We start from the raw sequence: 15,377 nt of genomic DNA, 5'->3' as shown, positions 1-15,377 counted from the left end.
CTGTATTTGTCCACAATTACTGCTTCATCACTGTCACTATTGATCCTGCTCCTTGGCCGGAAACTGCTTTTTAGTGTTGAAAAATAGTTCAGGAAAAATATTAACGAAGCATTATTGAAGTCAAAGTCTGGCTTGGTCCTCAGCATTTATGCTGAGCATATATTTTAGTTTGGACAACAAAACAGCAATGGGATTTTTTTTGTTGATGCACTGGCTAATGTCTTAGCTCACTAGCTGTAAGCCCTACATTATGATCTAGAAATTGTGTGAGAATATCAACTATGTATCTAGAAATTGTGTGAGAATATCAGCTATTCCTTATTGGTTTAGAAAGGAAAATTTAAAAAGAGGGAGGAAAAAAAGATTAAGATCATAACAATTTTAAAAATTTCAGATTAAAATGGTAGCACAGTTTAGTATGGGAGAAATAGAAATTTAAGTACCAGATATTAATACAGTATCATGAAACAACTAATGGATGACTTGTGACCCAGTCAGTCCACCTGCACTAATTTCACATCAGATACTAAAGATATTTCACATAAAGATACTAAAGTCACAACTAAGAATTATAATGAGCTGTTTGTTCTGCAGAACCCTCCTGCATCACCAAACCATTCTGTTAACTGGAGATGACCAGTATATCCAAAGCATTTGAAGTACCTTAAAGTTTACAATTTTTTACAGAGTAACAAAATTTATTGCTTTTTAGCCAGAAGTTTAGTTAATCCAGGGTGAAAGTTTAAGAAATTCTACTGACATTTACCCTTTTCTACTTCTCTAAAAACCAGCATGGACTTCCTCCAACTGCAATAGAAACTGAGGTATCTTTGAGAGGAAATCAGCAGTCAAGTAAATAACACATACAACTTGTAACTCATCTGATAGTAATAAACCTTAATGCCCAATTTCAAAACTAAGATTCTAATTGCCCAATAATAATCCTGGAACTTTTTATTTCAAAGGAGTCCAGGAAAATGCTTCTTTTAGCAAATTCTTGTTTTCAGCTACTTGGAAACTTGGAAACATGCCCAGGTGTCTTAAAATCTCAAAGCAAATTCCTGAGCCAATTTTACTGCTGGAAGTGAAAATACATTAATATATAAGATATATTATATAATGTATAATAGATAGTATATATTTGGGCCCAGTAGCTTTCAATTAGACTCAAGAAAAATTGCTTCATTTATTTGGGGCGTGTTTGGTTTTCTTAAGCCTGTGCTAGACAGATTTCAGCAAGAAATTAAAAATGACAGTAACAAGGGAGGCTTTGGCCCAAGCACAGAGATACAAGCAGGGACCTGTTTCAAATAGCTCAAAAAACACCCTCCTTACTTCCTCTTATTTCTGCCTTCTTCCTCTCTCTTCATGCAAATAGCTGTAGCAATCAAAAACTTCCTTGTACAAGAACATTTTAAGGCATTAGCAACTGTTCTATCTTCCCCCCCCCCAACAAATGTTAAGAATATAAAACTAGTTATAAGCCAAGAACAGGACTATCTTTAAAAAAAAAAAAAGCCTTGTCCTCTGAAGGAGATCTGGATATCTTTGTCAACAGCAGCTTGTAGTCTTCCTAAAGAGGTTAGCACTTCCCTTGCAGTACCTAGTCTGTCCTTTTCCTGACACCATTATTTTGGGAAACTATTTCACTGAGAAATTCAGAACAGACTTAAGGATCTGAAAGATACAAGCTCCTTTATTTCAGAAGTAAGGAGTAAATCCAAGATACTTGTCTGATTTAGAAAAAGGAAGAGGATCCAAGTGTTGGGATGAATCTGGCAAAACCAAGGTTGTTTACTGTTCATGTAGTACCCACCCAAAGACTCATTTTTATATTGTTGTAAGGAATTTGTGTGGTCCTACCCCCTAAGACTGCTCTAGTGAAGCACCAAAGATCAATGAAGGCCTCTGTGATGCAAAGAACTATGCAAGAATACCACCACAAGATCTTAAATTTTTACTTCACCACCAGTTTTCCAACAAAAAGAGATTAAAAAGTCACTTTCACAGCACACTGTGAGGTCACGTAGCATCGCTATATTCTGCTTGATAAAGAGCAGCATCAGAAACTACAAACCAGAAATCAGTTAAAAAGAAGTTGATTAGAATTCCTTAATTCCAAACTATCCCACCACATCAGTTCATCTTTAAATGCGTTTTTTGGAGAGAAACATCAGTAGATTTTTAGAAGATGCTCACAAAAAAAAAAAAAAAAAAAAGACTGACATTAAGAATAAACAGACTGTGGAAACCAGTATCAGTTATCATTATTTCTAAACAAAGCTTTTTTTTTCTTACAGGTGCAAAAAGAATACTTATATTTGTCTGTGATTATCTTTAGGGTAAGAATATTTGATGCTCCAAACAGATATTTTAAGTATAGACAGGATTATTATAGTTTTGGTTTTGGCTTACACCAAGTTCTTGGAACCATTTGCATATTAAGAGTGAAGCTACCTGAACTGACTCTTTATTATACATCATTGACTCAAGATTTCCTGGCATGTCACCAAAGAAGTCCTCTGCTGATTGGATTTCAAATATGTTTCCCATATAATACCCAAAAGTATTTACAGAGATTATTAAAACCACATTCCCTGTATTTCAAATGAAAAAGTCCAGACTTCTGCATTTATAAATATATTACTTTGCTAAATTAAAATTTTCATATGATTGCAGTGCATAGTTTGCCTTTTCATTTTGCCCTTGGTGGAGATGGATGAATAACAGTGTCCATAAACAACGTTTCATTAGTTTTCCAAGTTGCATTAGGAAAAAAAAAGAGAGGGACTCTTCTAGTGTGCTTTCCAACTAGATATTTGAGACAATATAGATGATTTTAAAATTATTTTTTTTAGACTAAAAGATATGTAAGCTCTGAATCATGCAAAATATGACCATCTGAGCTACATTAGTCTAATGTAACTGGGCAATTGGTGAAGTTGTCAGTCTGTTCAAAGTGGTAGTGACAGTCCATTGTCACAGTGCCAGCCTGATGTGTGGGACAAGTTAAAAAAAAAAAAGCAAACCACTGAGGCATCACCATATGCTTGCTGTGTTTTCCATTTTGGTATTCCCAGCCAACCACTCTCTTGACATTGGCAGTTGACATTTACCACTGCACCAACGTAGTTAGAAGCAGTAAATTTGTGTTTTGTTTCGTCAGCAGCTACAAACTCAGTGCTATTCATCATATATAGGTGGGTCTCCATCACTAGAAAATGTTGACAGTTTCTTTCCATGATTCTGCACGTGATCTTCATTCATCTTCTCCAAAGCTTCAATCTAGAGAGGCAAAAATAAAACCATGCTGAAATCATAAAACCATACCAGCAGCAGAAGGCTTCTAAAGAGCATTAAAAAGTAGCTTTTGAGGCCAGAGCAGGTATGTAAAATGTTGCTATTTCAAAGATTCAGTCCCATGTAACAGCTCAAATACAGCCAGGTATATCTTGAAATATCTGTTCTCAACAAGTTACTAAAATGAGCAGCACTCCTTTACAGTTTGAAGCTACAGAACTAAAATGCACCAGAGAGGACTGGGTGATTTCTTAAGACTTCAGCTGTATTCCTCAAAGTACAGAAGTGTGCCTTTCTCCAATGACACAGAGATTGTGGAACTGTGGCACTGTGTTCCCTTTATCTCTTTCTTACTTTGACCACCTGCCCCAGGAGTCACCTATTTACCAGTTCCCACCTCTTCCATGCTGGTGTAGCACAAACCTGCAATGTCATTAGTAGCTAGGGAGAGTAGAATTGTCACATTGCCCTTACTTTAAGTAGAAAATATGGAATATTTGACAAGTAGTTTTTTTAAAATCTGATATCAGGACACAGGCCTTGAGCAGTTACAGCCAAATGTTGAAAACTAAAAGGCAACAAGCGACCAAAGATTCCCAAGTCCATATTTACATTAGCATGATTTTAAGCTTCAAAATTAAAAATGCCTGCCTAAACTTTAATTTCAAATAAATTGGCATCTAAACCATGAAAAATTAGCAGTAGAATAATTACTATTTTTAACCCAACTTTCTTTTTGTTCTACAACCTTTAATATGTGTAAGGCAAGACAACAGCTCTTAAACTAAAGCAGATCACTAGATTTGCCTTAATGCTGAAATGAAGCAACTATATTCAACATGAAGTCTTTTCTGCCTGGGAGCAGGGGGATTAGGAAAGGGGGTGGAGAGTCTGTCAATCTGAGCTTCTGGAAATGGTTGTACTAGGTTGAATACTCAAGTTTTAAAAAAAAGAGATTCAGAATGACTGCTGAAATTTTACTCACAGCAATCACACAAACTAAATCTGGAAAGTTAAGGTAATGGCTACCATAGCTAACCAAATTTAAATTGTTAGACAGAGAAAGCCATACCTCTGCTTGGAAGTCTACTTCATTGTCAGCTGTAATATTTAAACCTGAGACAGCGTTGAAGAGTTCCCGCTCGTTAAGTGCTTCTGCCACGCCTCCTTTCTGGAAGAACTAGTCAATGTAAAGAGCACACATTAAACACTTTACTACACAGAACAAAATATTCCTTTGACTTTCCCCAGTTACTACATTTACCCAAAATTACATTTTTGTTGTTGCTGACCCACAGATAAACGTAACTGAAGGAAGCTTTCACTTCTAGTGGTATAATTTTACTTTTCCACATTTTTGTCACTTTCAGAGAAGGACACTATCAGCATGGAAAATGTGCAAGAGTAATCTTCTACATATCTAAGATATCTTGTATCTTAGAAAGCATGCAGCATAACAGAAGATTGTCAGACAAAGAGGTCTTACCTGTGAAACATTCCTACAGTCTCTGAACAAAAACTCAAGTCCATGAGGATGGGTTGGCTCCACAGACTGACTGACATCAATGAGCCAGACCTGTGGTCACAGAGAAATAGCAATTTGCTTTGTATTAGTGTTTCACAGTAGATTAAACTTTTCCCCCCCAAATTAAGAACAAACTCACCTTCCCATCATGCCAAAGCATGTTGTATTCACTCAGATCTGCATGGACCAGGTTGCACTCCCTATACAACTGCTGCATCATCTGCAAGGAACCAAATTAATGAAGGAAGTATGCTATACTCCAAATAAATACTGCTAGCGTGACTTAAAAAAAAAAAAAAACACCAAAACAACACCAACCTTTCCCTAATCACCCACATAATTTACATACTTTTTACCCTAATCTTCAATACACTTCCATCCAGGGAATTGCAGTTTTGGCAAAATGCCAGCAAACGAAGCTTTTATCACTGAGCTTAGCTTTGGCAAAGTCAGAAGAACTACTCTGGTAAACTCAAGTCAGCTCTGCCAAGCTGTCCAAGTGCAGGAGACAGATAAGCATATTCTCTCCTCTCATTTTCACTCCTATCACATGGGAAGAAAGTCTCACAGTTGTAGAGACTGAGTCCTAACCAGTACACAAATTCACTTAAGACACAGCTGTGTTGCTCACTGGTGTCATTCATTTGAGACCTAGACCACTCCTGTTGCCAAGCTGTGAGGCTGGTTGCCTGGTTGGTTTTTTTAGTATCTATAACATAATGAGTAGACAGTTAGCAGCTGGTGTGTTTGAACCAAGCAGATAATAGGAAATTAAAGCATCCACCATGCTATGTTCTAATTAATTCTCCAGTTTCTAGGTTTGCTGAAAAGGGGGCGGGCAATCCACTGAAGAGTGCTTAAGCACTGTAAATTAAGTGTTTGGTAAGCCCAGAAAGACTTCAGAGAATTTTCTAAACCACATACTGCTTCTGTAAAAGGAGGACTACTTACTCACAATTCCTCTGCTGTTAAGCATCTGTTTGTCATCAAATTCCAGTATGTTTTCCACTCAGATTAAATTTAAATGTATTTTTAAGTGCATACTGTCTTACTGATTCTAAGTCACATATTAAACAGCAGCAAAATAAGACTTTGGACTTTGTATCTTGACAATTATGTAAGCATCCTGAAAAGTAAATATGTGCTCATCTGTCCTTACAGTTATTCCCTTAAAAGAAAATACAACCCAGAACTGGAGGAGAAATCAGCATCATCTTACATTAAGAATCTGGTAGTAGGCCTTTTTCATATCTTCACTACTAAGTGTTACATCCTTTAGTTTAGGAGCTGGGACTTGATCCTGGCCAATGAAAGACATAACCAAGACGTGCTTCTTAAGGATAACCACTTGAGGACAAGGAATTCCTGCATTTTGCATTCTGTGGGTCAGAAAATAGATACTGATTAAGAAAAACAGAACAAAAGCTTCAAAGCCCCCAAAGTTCTAGTTTCCACTGTCTCATTTGCAATCTGAGAGCTGTGAGAAGAAACCGATCCAGAGTAAACAAAGCCTTTGAAAGAATTAAAAACTGAATAATTATATATATTGTACAGTATTTTACACAGGAAAATTCAGATTCTGAAGTTATAAGTTAATCTAAAAATGCTCACTAAATATTAATCACTTTTGCAACTAGAACCTGTTAACTTCATGAGCCTGTAAATTCTGCTGCAAAATCACTGAGATGCTGACACAGCTTATTAAACTGTAAAAAAACCCAGGAGCTTATTCAATCTGTGCCAGGTTGTACATTTTTTTGACCTAAAAGTTAAATACCCAGACATAGAGTATCTTCCCGAAACAGAGAACAGGAAACTGACAGGCATTTGGCAACTACACTTCCTTTTTCTTTCTTTACCTTGTTAAGTTATGCATTTCTTTCTCAGCCCACATACGAATAATTTTTCGTGGATTCAATTTACTGAAGCGGTCTTTAAACCTGTAGTCATCCTTAATGTATTTGTCACGGTTCTTGAATTCATTAAGAGTTGTTTTAAACACTTTGATGGCACATTCTGGAGGAATAACTTTATCTTCATTTGCACTGCTCATGGAAAAAGACAAATATATAACAAAGTTAACTATTCACATATTTACAAGCAAATGCATGGGTTTGGGTTTTTATATATTGCCACATACAGCTGTTTTTAATATAAGAGAGGATCTAATTTTCTTTCACATTTAGAAGCCAGCTTAAACTTATAACAATTCTGTGATTGAACTTACATTTGAATGTTTGGGTTTTGGCATTTTGATTATAAGTTGCTTATCAAACAGATTACCTCTCCTAATTTGTTAAGGCACATCTCCCCAATTCCAAATTTCTCCCTGACATCTCTAAATACATTACCTGTAGTTGAGTTTTATTAGTTCTTTCTCAAACATCACTGGTTTAAAGTCAGTTAAACACAATGCAGTTGCCATAATGCACTCTAATCCTTCCAGTATGGCAGGAAGGATTCAAGAAATGAGCAGTATCCCAACACTATTCTCAAGATAACCTCAAAGTAACAAACAGCACCTCCACTAAGCTGAAAATATAGAGCTGGCAATAGAGCAATCTCTATGGAAAGACAACCTCCAGGTAGCCCAAAATCCTTTTGACAGCTCTGTGGTCTGGGGCAGGTCAGTGGAAAGAGTCTCTCAAAAACCTCAAGATTTCTTTTTTATAAAAAGAGTACATATTTTTCCACAGAAAAGCATGGCGAATTTATCCTCATTCATTAACAGCCTCCAAGGAGGAAAGTGGGGATTCTTTTACTTTATGGTTGGTATCATTTGGTTTTCAGATTTTATTATTACCTGCCTATACACAAATACAGCCATTAAGTCTCAGAAATAAAAAAGGTGCAGATGTTTAAATATTTTTGTGTTTTCTGCTTTTTAAATCATCTCTTGTACTTAAAGCTATCATCAGTAACAAACAATATACTCACTTTCCTCCATAGGCATGAAAAACAACAGATTCCTTTCCTGTGCTGATGCAGCCTGTGATGGTCTCCAGCATCCCAGAATTGACCATCTTGTACAGAAGTAAACGTGTTTTAGGATCCACTGCTTTCTCCTACAAGAGATGAATAAGATTAATAGGCAAGACATGAATACTCAATTCAATAAAGCAATTCTTTGCTTTATCATGAGTTTAGAATATTTATATATCACAAGAACTCAACTAAATGGAAATAATAATATATTAATAAAATTTCTCTCAACTAACAGATGGGAGAAAAAAAAAGCCAAACCAAAATAAACATCTGAAGCAAAGCAAATCTGTCCAGGACTGATTTAATGATTTAATACTCTTAGTTTCCCATCAGCTGTGCAGCATATAGAATATTTTACTAATTGCACATAGACTGTGGCTCAACAGCACTTTCTACAGTGTTTTCAAGAAGCCTTTACAAATCATTAATCATAATATCCCAAGTATTATATTTCTTTGATATAAGTAACAATAAAGCAAAGCAAAACACACAAATTTGAAGAAGTCCACATCAGGAATTACCAGAGCCCTACTTCAAACTGACCCATCCAGTCTACCAAGTAAACTCCTAAATTATTAGGTCAGGAGGTCACCTCATCCTCTTGAAACTTGTTATGAAGACAGATATTTAGAGCCATATGGTTCAACTGCAGAGGATTAGTCCTCTGGACGTTTCTATAAATAACTTCCAGGCAGTTTATTCAACATAGGTGATTGAGAGACAAGTTTAGAAAGACAAAGAGAAAAAAACAGTAGCTGCTTGCTCTTACTTCAACATGGTTCTCACAGTAATGCAGCTCAAACAGCCTTTTTCTAGAAGGAGCTAGCTGATATAATTTCCTTCAACAATGTTAACATAATGTTGCTTAGCTGTTTTACTAAAAATGGAATGTTGCAAGAAGTTACCCAGCAGAGTTTAGCTATTCCACAAGATAAGGAGTAGTTATGAAAAACATACAGCAGTGGAGTGCTCCTTCTTCTCATGGAGCCTTGCACTTCGACGTTCCTCAGAGTATGCATGTTGTTTTAAGGCATTGAAGACTTGATTTGACAGCTTTAAGTCCATCCCAATTCCATCCCCAACTTGGAATTCAGGTGCAAACTACAAGCAGAAATAATAGGAATTTAAGCATTGTTACTAGCAGATGCCAAAAGCTGGCACAAACAGAAATTTCTCATTCTGATTTGGAAAAACTCATGATAGATTTGGACCTATGTGAAACCCACTTTTTTAACATAATGACAACATTGCACAAACACACTGCTTTAAACTCAGAACTCAAAGTTCTGCCCAAAGTGATATGAGATTACCTAACATCCTGCAAAAAACAGCACTTGCAGCATTTCCTTATTTACAGAAGTTGCACCAGTTACCTTAAAAACAATGAAAGGTATGTACTAAAGATAAACAGACTGAAAAGCTGTAAGTCAAACGATTGACTGAAAATAAGTTACTTGGCTTATCAGACAAAATTAATTAGAAGAAGGATTACACAACATCTATCGTTTTCAAAAATAGCTTTTGTGTTTTATTAGTTTGTGTGCCAGACTTGCTGATAGTTTTGTTTTCCCCAAACAGTTCTGTGCAAATTCTTGAATTGCTCAATAACAAACCACTTTTAAACAGAAAACTCACAAAACTCAAACTACCAATGACAGTAACCAATAAAGCAAAGACTGCACTGCTTTCATGCAACAGGGAAAAAAGAAAAGTCAGCATCCTACCCAGCAGCACTGGTGGACAAGCATTAGTTCTTTGGCTGAACTGCAGCATTCCAGTTTTACACAAATTAAGTTTCCCTAAGTTTTCACTTACATTTTCCATGCGAGCAGTGTTTTTTCTTCCACATACCACTTCATCATGTTTTGTAGTAATGTCTTTTCCTTTTCCTATGAAACCCCTTCTTGGTGTAGTAGTAGGTTTATCTGCCAGAGTGAGAAAAAGAAACCAAACTTTACATCTAAACAAACATAACCAATGCTCATAGAAGTCCCACAATATCTGCAAAAGTAATATAATTTTATTTATAAAACAGAATAAATCACTCCAGTTGTATGATCTTAATAGAGTCTTCCCCTATCCTAAGCAGGACAGCTTCATTTGGCTATGTTACAACTTACTTCTCTGTCTTCTCTGGGGTGTCAGACACATTTCTGGCATGCTATGACAGGAGTATTCGATATTATATGCAAATTACATGTAATCACATCATCCAAATGTAGATGACAGATGAGCACAATACTTCCCACAATACTTCCCATGTACACTGGTTATTTTGCCAGATTCAGCCAATATACTGGCAGACAGAAGCCTGAAGTTATCCACCCAACCTCCTGCTGACACCTCCCATTGAGGTGACCTGATTTTAAATGTACCTAGTGTCTCTCCTCATATTAAAACAAGACCTAATTTAACTCTGTCATACTCTCAGGTCTATTGGCTGAAGAAATTGTATTGTTTAAAGCTGCACATACCTGCTCTGTATGGATCATGACGGGTATCCTGCCAATCAACCTCATCCTCTGAGCTGTCACTGTCATAGGGATGCACCTTCCGATAATTTTCAAAGGATATGGAGACTTGAGAAAAAAAACAAATATGCATGTCTGTGATTATCAGGAATTTGCTACTTCCTCATAGCTCTGCCAATTTAAGCTAAGTGCCAAGAATAGCTCCACAGCAAAAATACTCCTTCTGATGAAGGTACCTTTGCTATCTCCATTGATCTTCTTCTCTTCACGCCGAAGCTGTGCATCGTATTCCCTGTCAAATTCCATCTGCAGCATCTGAGCTAGCATTAGATCACTAGAAGTGTCAATATTTTCTCCTGTAATAAATGGTCCTTCAGCAGCACTACAGAAGATGAAAACAGGAATTTTTAAAAACTTAAACACAGCAATCTAAGCAGAAAACTGCTTTATACCACTTTCCCACTCTATACAACAGACTTCATGCAGAGCTGACAGAAAGGAATGGATCTCAGCTGTCTGCCTCCTCTCCAAGCCAACACTAAATATTAATAGATCATTACTTCATTTCTCTTTGCTACTTATTTACAATGCAAATTTTACTTAAATTTTTGCTTGTTTACCATTTAGCAAGAAGCATTAAGCTCTATTTTTAAGATGTCCTAGAGGAAAAAAAAAAAAAGAAGGCATACAGGTGTATGCATGTGTATACCTATTTATATGTTTAAAATATCCCAAATAGTGTTGCTTTTTCTGCTTCACAGGAAAGATAGCCAAAATTTGCACAATTTTGGAACCAGTAAGCTCTTGGCCTTTGTTTAGAACTTTCAGGTAGTGGGAGGACACAGGTGATACACCTGGTGGTTCTCAAAATAACATTGTACACTGTTGACAAGAGTTCCTAAAAGGGTAGAAAAAACCCATTTCTGACATTTCTCTAAATATAGCTTACAGACTGTGTTAACACCCCCAGAAAACGCAAAGAAAACATCAATAAGGAAGGAAGAGCAACAGAGAAGAGAATCTAAGGAAGACTTTTAGCTGGGGAAGCCATCTTCACTGAAGATGATCAGAGGAAGCAGAATTAGGGGCAACAGGCAAATCATTTACTATATTGCTATGCATTGAACATGTTGTAAGAAAATGCCCAAGAGACAGAAGATGGCATCACAGCTATGCAGAGCACTAATCCAGGACTTAAACTTACGCAACCACTTCAGGAAAAGCAGCATTTTCTTCTTCCAGCTGCAATTCTTTTGCCAGCTGTTCACTCATGACATCAGCAAGAGAACATGATATTGATGTTGTGCTAGGGGCTCCCCACGGACACTGTAAATAAACATTTTATTCAAGTCAGCAAGACTTGTGCAGTGGCAACACAACAATCAGGATAATTAGCAATCGCTGGCTCCAAAATAAGCTCATGTAATCTTGTAAGGGCTCTTCTACAGATACTCGGGGAACTACTCAAAGAGTAGTTTCATAAACTCAATAGAGAGAACGCGGGTTGAAGGGAAAAACGTCAGTGTCGGTACCCTCTGGAGACAGGGGTACAGCTTCCCCAGGAGGTTTGCATACAAGCAGACACACAACCTAGGTAAAACTTCTCTTGGAATAACCCAACAGCAGCAGCTTACGCCCACCTTCCTGCCCCGCTCCTGGAGCCCTGAAAGGTCAGCCATGGTAAAACACGCAATCTCAAAACCGCACAGGGACACAGCACCTGGCTCGGGGAGGCGGGGCTGGGGAACGCCGAGCCAGGCAAGCCGGGACTCGCTGCCTACCGCCGGGATAACCGAGCTCGCTCTCTCCAACACCCTCGGAGGGAAGCGGCTCAGTTATCAGGCTGTCACAACAGCTCTCACCACCAAGGAGATAATTGCCGGTAGCAGCAAACCGCGCTCGCGTCGTTCAACCGAGTGACAGCCACCCTGGTGGCGCTGGCACCACTTCGCAGCGCCCTCTCCACGGCCTCGGTGCTTCTCCTCCTGCTCCTCCGGCTCCCCGGAGCCGGGACAGGGTCGGGCGCGGCCCCGCGGGCCGGCACAGCGCTCACCTTGCTCTGCCAGGCGGGGCCCGGCCCGGCGTCGGGCGCGGCGGCAGCGACTCCCACCGAGTCCATGGAGCACGCAGGGGCGGGCGGCGGCAGCAGCGAGCTCTCTCCGCGGGGCAGCAACGCTCCGACTGCGAAACCTTCCGGGTCCTCCGCGCTTCCCCGCGGCCGTCGGGCGGCCCATTGGCCGGGGCTGAGCCGCCTTTCCGGTGATGTCACCGGGCCGGCCGCGGCCGCACCGGCGGCGTGCGGAGCGCGGAGGCGGAACCTGCCGGCGGAGCCTCCGCCCGGCCGGCCCTACCCACCCGGGGGCTGAGGGACAGAGGGGGGACTGAGCCGGGCTGGTGGTAACGCGAAAGGGAGAAATTATATAGCTAACGTTTGTTTTTTATCTCGGGAAGTAACCAAGGGAACCGTGGGAGGAAAAAAAGCCCAACAAATCAAACAATAAGCCAGGCAAAACAAATAGATGAAATGGAGTGCAGAGAAGGGCAACGGAGCTGGTGAAGGGTCTGGAGCACAAGTCCGATGGAGAGCGGCTGAGGGGGCTGGGGGTGTTTATCCTGGAGAAAAGGAGGCTCGGGAATGACCTTACCGCTCTCTACGACCACTGAAAGAAGGCTGGAGCCAGCTGGGGGTCGGCCTCTTCTCCAGGCAACAAGCAACAGGACCAGAGAACACAGCCTCAAGCTGCGCCAGGGGAGGTTTAGATTGGACATTAGGAAGAGTTTCTTCACAGAAGGGGTGATTAGATTGGAGTGAACTGCCCAGGGGAGTGATGGAGTCATCATTTATGGAGGTGTTTAAGGAAAGACTGCATGTGGCACTCAGTGACATGATCTAGTCTACTTGGTGTTTGGTTGTAGATTGGACTCAGTCTCAGAGGTCTTTTCCAACCTAACCTATTCTGTGAAATGAAATATTTGGCATTTGTTTTTATTACAGGAAGTTACTGAAGGAACACAAAAAATTACAACAAATTAACCAAAGTATAAGCAAACAAATTAATTTTATCCTAGTCCTGTAAGCCACTGTAGATATAAGTTGAAATACTTTGTATGTGACTTGCTGCCTTTTACATCTCGATTTTATATGTAATATTTATCTGGAAAATAGTATTGTGACTAAAATGCCCTATTTCCAGGACAGCAGCAATGGGATAGTGTTTTGCTATGGCACATTAGGTGTATTTGGGCAAGTTTCCTTAAAGGAAGGAAGCAACACCTAGAAATCCCCTCGCTGGCTCATCACCGTCTGTTGAAGGTATCTGTCTGCAGTCAGACAAATGCGCTGTCACAGTCACTGCTGATAATCTGAAAACCAGCCTGGAAAGCTGGTTGGCTGCAAGGGCAGAAATTGTAAGGGGTTCTGTGGTATGCTCTGCTCAGAGTAAGTTTCCTGTTTTACATCTAGCAAAGCCTGTACTGCCAGGCAGGCTCAGTAAAGGCCATTCATATCAATTCTCAGCCATGCAAGAATCAGCTTCGTCGGCCAAAGTTCCTCTTATTTGTCCTTAGCAACCTGCAATGACGTAACACATTACAATCTCCTAAGACACTGTTCCAGAGTTCATTACCCCAGAAAGTTCCCAGCTAAAAGACAAACCATTTGGAAGAGGGTAGGTACCCAGGCTGTTACACACAAACTGCAGGCATGACACAGGCTTGTGCCACGAAGGCATTTTAGGATCACAGAATCATTTAGGTTGTAAAAGACCTTTAATGTCATCAGGTTCATTGGTTACCACAGCACTGCCAAATGCTGGCAAGAGTGGCTTTGTCTGGTGATGCAGTACCAGCATGTTTCTCACCCTCTCTGCACTTAGCCCTGGTGAAAAGAGATTATTTCTTTTCCTTTGCAACTGCCCTTTGGGGTGTGAAGATTACTGTCATGCTCCCCTCTATCTTCTTTGTCTAAAATTAACAGCTTTATATATGAGCAGAATATCAAAGCAATGTCCTGCTGCCGTGGGAAAAATCATTATTCTTGCACAGCTGTACAAACACTGATTAAGAATATGGGTTTTGGTAGGTTTTGATTCAGAAAGACATGAACAGTAACTAAATATTCCAATGTCTTGTTATTAAGTTTTTTAAGTTTTCAAAAAGAAGTCCTTTATTTTAGTCTCTTGAATATTTCCTGATTAGGCCTTGATCCCATGACCTCTCATATGAATGGATCAAGCTTTGAAGTGAATTGTATTAAAAAGAAATGTTTTGTGAAATGATGTGTAAACAAAATAATTTGCAACACGTTCATACCTCCCAATAAAAAGTTAAAAATCTACATAGAGCAGAAATGTCCCTTCATATTATCAAAATAATTCCAAAGCTGCATAGCGATTACTTTGTATGTAATTCAAGTCAGTCCTGATAAACATTAGCAGAAATTTACATCTTCATTCTTAATCCCTCACTGTAAGTGGCATACAAGAATTCAAACCTGCCTCTGTATTTGGCTGTAAGAAAATATACCATCTTTGCCCCAGTCTCCCACTTGTACTAGAAATACTAAGAAATACTGCAAAAAGCTCAGAGATATCACTGTAATATTTTGCATGAAAGTGATACCCCACTGTAATAAAAAATCAAAGGTAGTCTTACTCCATGCTTACATTAGTCTTTGTAGATATCCATAAACTTTACTTACTCTTTTTTAAAGCTTTACAGGCTGAATTTGTGGCACAATGCAAAGTGTGCCTTTGTTTGCCAAATACACTTTTGACATTTGTACATAAACAGGTGCTGTGCAAAGTGGAAATGCTGTATCACTCACCTTGCCGTCTCTAACACATCCATTACAGTGGCTCATCAATGATCTCCATGAGCCTGGATGGACCAAACATTTCAGCACTGGAAATTGATGTCTGTGTTGGACTACCACCTTACAAACCAGATAGGATCATGTCTGATGCACCAAAATACTTGAATTTATCTTGGTGCAGGTCAGCTGTTCTGCTGTTGCACTCTGCTGACCTTGTCTTTAAAGGCTAAACATAGCAGGTTAGACAGCTCATTTAGTGGAATTGACCACTTAGTGCCTCCCT

The 15,377-nt window shown here is 39.2% G+C and overlaps 1 protein-coding gene across 1 annotated transcript; it reads right to left on the bottom strand.

Annotated features, from left to right (window-relative positions):
- Positions 1-1,936: 1,936 nt before the first annotated feature.
- On the bottom strand, positions 1,937-12,550 carry RIOK3 (RIO kinase 3). Its single transcript, XM_058801118.1, has 13 exons — positions 12,335-12,550; positions 11,486-11,607; positions 10,518-10,663; positions 10,285-10,389; positions 9,626-9,735; positions 8,768-8,911; positions 7,763-7,890; positions 6,685-6,870; positions 6,045-6,204; positions 4,965-5,045; positions 4,787-4,876; positions 4,373-4,480; positions 1,937-3,285 (listed from the first exon to the last, which is right to left on the bottom strand). Exons 1-13 carry the CDS (start codon positions 12,398-12,400, stop codon positions 3,184-3,186), a joined length of 1,548 nt encoding a protein of 515 aa, XP_058657101.1. The 5' UTR covers positions 12,401-12,550; the 3' UTR covers positions 1,937-3,183.
- Positions 12,551-15,377: the final 2,827 nt, after the last annotated feature.

Source organism: Ammospiza caudacuta, chromosome 1 (genome assembly GCF_027887145.1).
Source record: "Ammospiza caudacuta isolate bAmmCau1 chromosome 1, bAmmCau1.pri, whole genome shotgun sequence".
NCBI classification, from domain to species: domain Eukaryota; kingdom Metazoa; phylum Chordata; class Aves; order Passeriformes; family Passerellidae; genus Ammospiza; species Ammospiza caudacuta.
The sequence above is the reverse complement of the archived record's forward strand: the minus strand, read 5'-3'. Positions and strand labels throughout refer to the sequence as shown.